This window comes from Sinocyclocheilus grahami, unplaced genomic scaffold (assembly GCF_001515645.1).
Source record: "Sinocyclocheilus grahami isolate Dianchi unplaced genomic scaffold, SAMN03320097.WGS_v1.1 scaffold3235.1, whole genome shotgun sequence".
Lineage (NCBI taxonomy): Eukaryota > Metazoa > Chordata > Actinopteri > Cypriniformes > Cyprinidae > Sinocyclocheilus > Sinocyclocheilus grahami.
The window spans coordinates 18,317-19,561 of NW_015508391.1; the positions used below are offsets into that span (position 1 = coordinate 18,317).

The window sequence follows — 1,245 nt, forward strand, 5'->3', positions numbered from 1 at the left end:
TTTGGCGATTTAACAGAATCAGAGGAATATAATGAGGTGATATTTTTACAATCTACATTTTTATGGATCTCTGTGAGCATCTGGAGTAAAACATGACGTATTTCAGTTTCAGGAAACATCTCCACCTGCTTCCAACTCTCCGCCCGGCCGAATTCTCATCCGTGATTCCGGGAGTTCCATCTCCATCACCACGGCGACGGACCAACCAGGCTTCCTGTTCCCCGTCGTCAAGACGACCCCGATTACAGTCCGACGAAAAATGACAGAGGAGTCTTCACTGTCATGGTCACCTGACCAAAACAAGAGCAGAAATGAGACCAAACGGCCACTGAACAGACTCCTTCCAGAGGAGAGCGGCCACCTTCCTCACAGCAACATGCAGGTCACAGACGTCTACTATGAAGACATCCTCAGCACCAGCACCACAAACCCCACACCAGCCCAAAACAACGACCTTCTCACTGCACTGCCAGATGCTCAGGACCAAGAAACCTCAACCATGACAGCCAAAACTTCAAATACCACCGCTAAACCTGCAGTAAACACAACCTCAATAGCTAACTCTAGCACTGCCTCCACTGAATCAGCAATTTCGGCGTCTATGAAGATCATTTCTCAGACCACTCAGCCCCTGTTTAATGGTAAGACAGTCTTTTTCGGGGTGTTTTCTTAATCAAAACCTCACTAAATGCTAACTTGCTTGTAGGAAAGTCATAGACACGCTGGTTATGAAGATGACTAGCGGTAAAGCTAACAATAGTACTAGGTAGTTTGGTGATTGCAGTGTTTCCCAACCGTTTTCATCTTTCAATCTCCTTTGTAGCATACTCCTAAGTTTAGCATACTTAAGTGTTTGAGTACTTATTACGGAAATATCTATTTTAAAAGAATAAACTTAAGTGTGAACTGAATGTAATGCATGTTAATTGCAATTAAATGAAAATGTATTGTAGTTTAAATTGATATGAAATGCTATTAGAGTGCTTTTTTGACAGTGTACTGCAGAAAATAATGATTGACATTTATAATGACATTTATGTTAAACTAAAATATGTTTATAAATATGTTTTAATGTCATATTTCTAATGAAATTGGCATGTCTTGTACTTCAGTGGATTTGTAATTACACATTTCAAATTATATTCAAGTGCTTTAGTATGTCAGTCAACGCATCTAAATTAGTGTACTACTTTAAAGCATGACAAAAATTTAAAATATACTTAAAGTAAAACTTTTTAAAAGTGT

The 1,245-nt window shown here is 39.0% G+C and overlaps 1 protein-coding gene across 1 annotated transcript in view; it reads left to right on the plus strand.

Annotated features, from left to right (window-relative positions):
* Positions 1-6: 6 nt before the first annotated feature.
* The window catches only part of LOC107576122 (receptor-type tyrosine-protein phosphatase zeta-like), a gene marked incomplete at its 3' end in the record, with an annotated part of 5,040 nt that continues 3,801 nt past the window's right edge, over positions 7-1,245 (plus strand). Inside the window, exons 1-2 of the mRNA XM_016262372.1 lie at positions 7-36; positions 107-641. Of these exons, the coding sequence (XP_016117858.1) occupies positions 260-641 (382 nt within the window). The remainder of the gene's footprint in view (positions 37-106; positions 642-1,245) is intronic.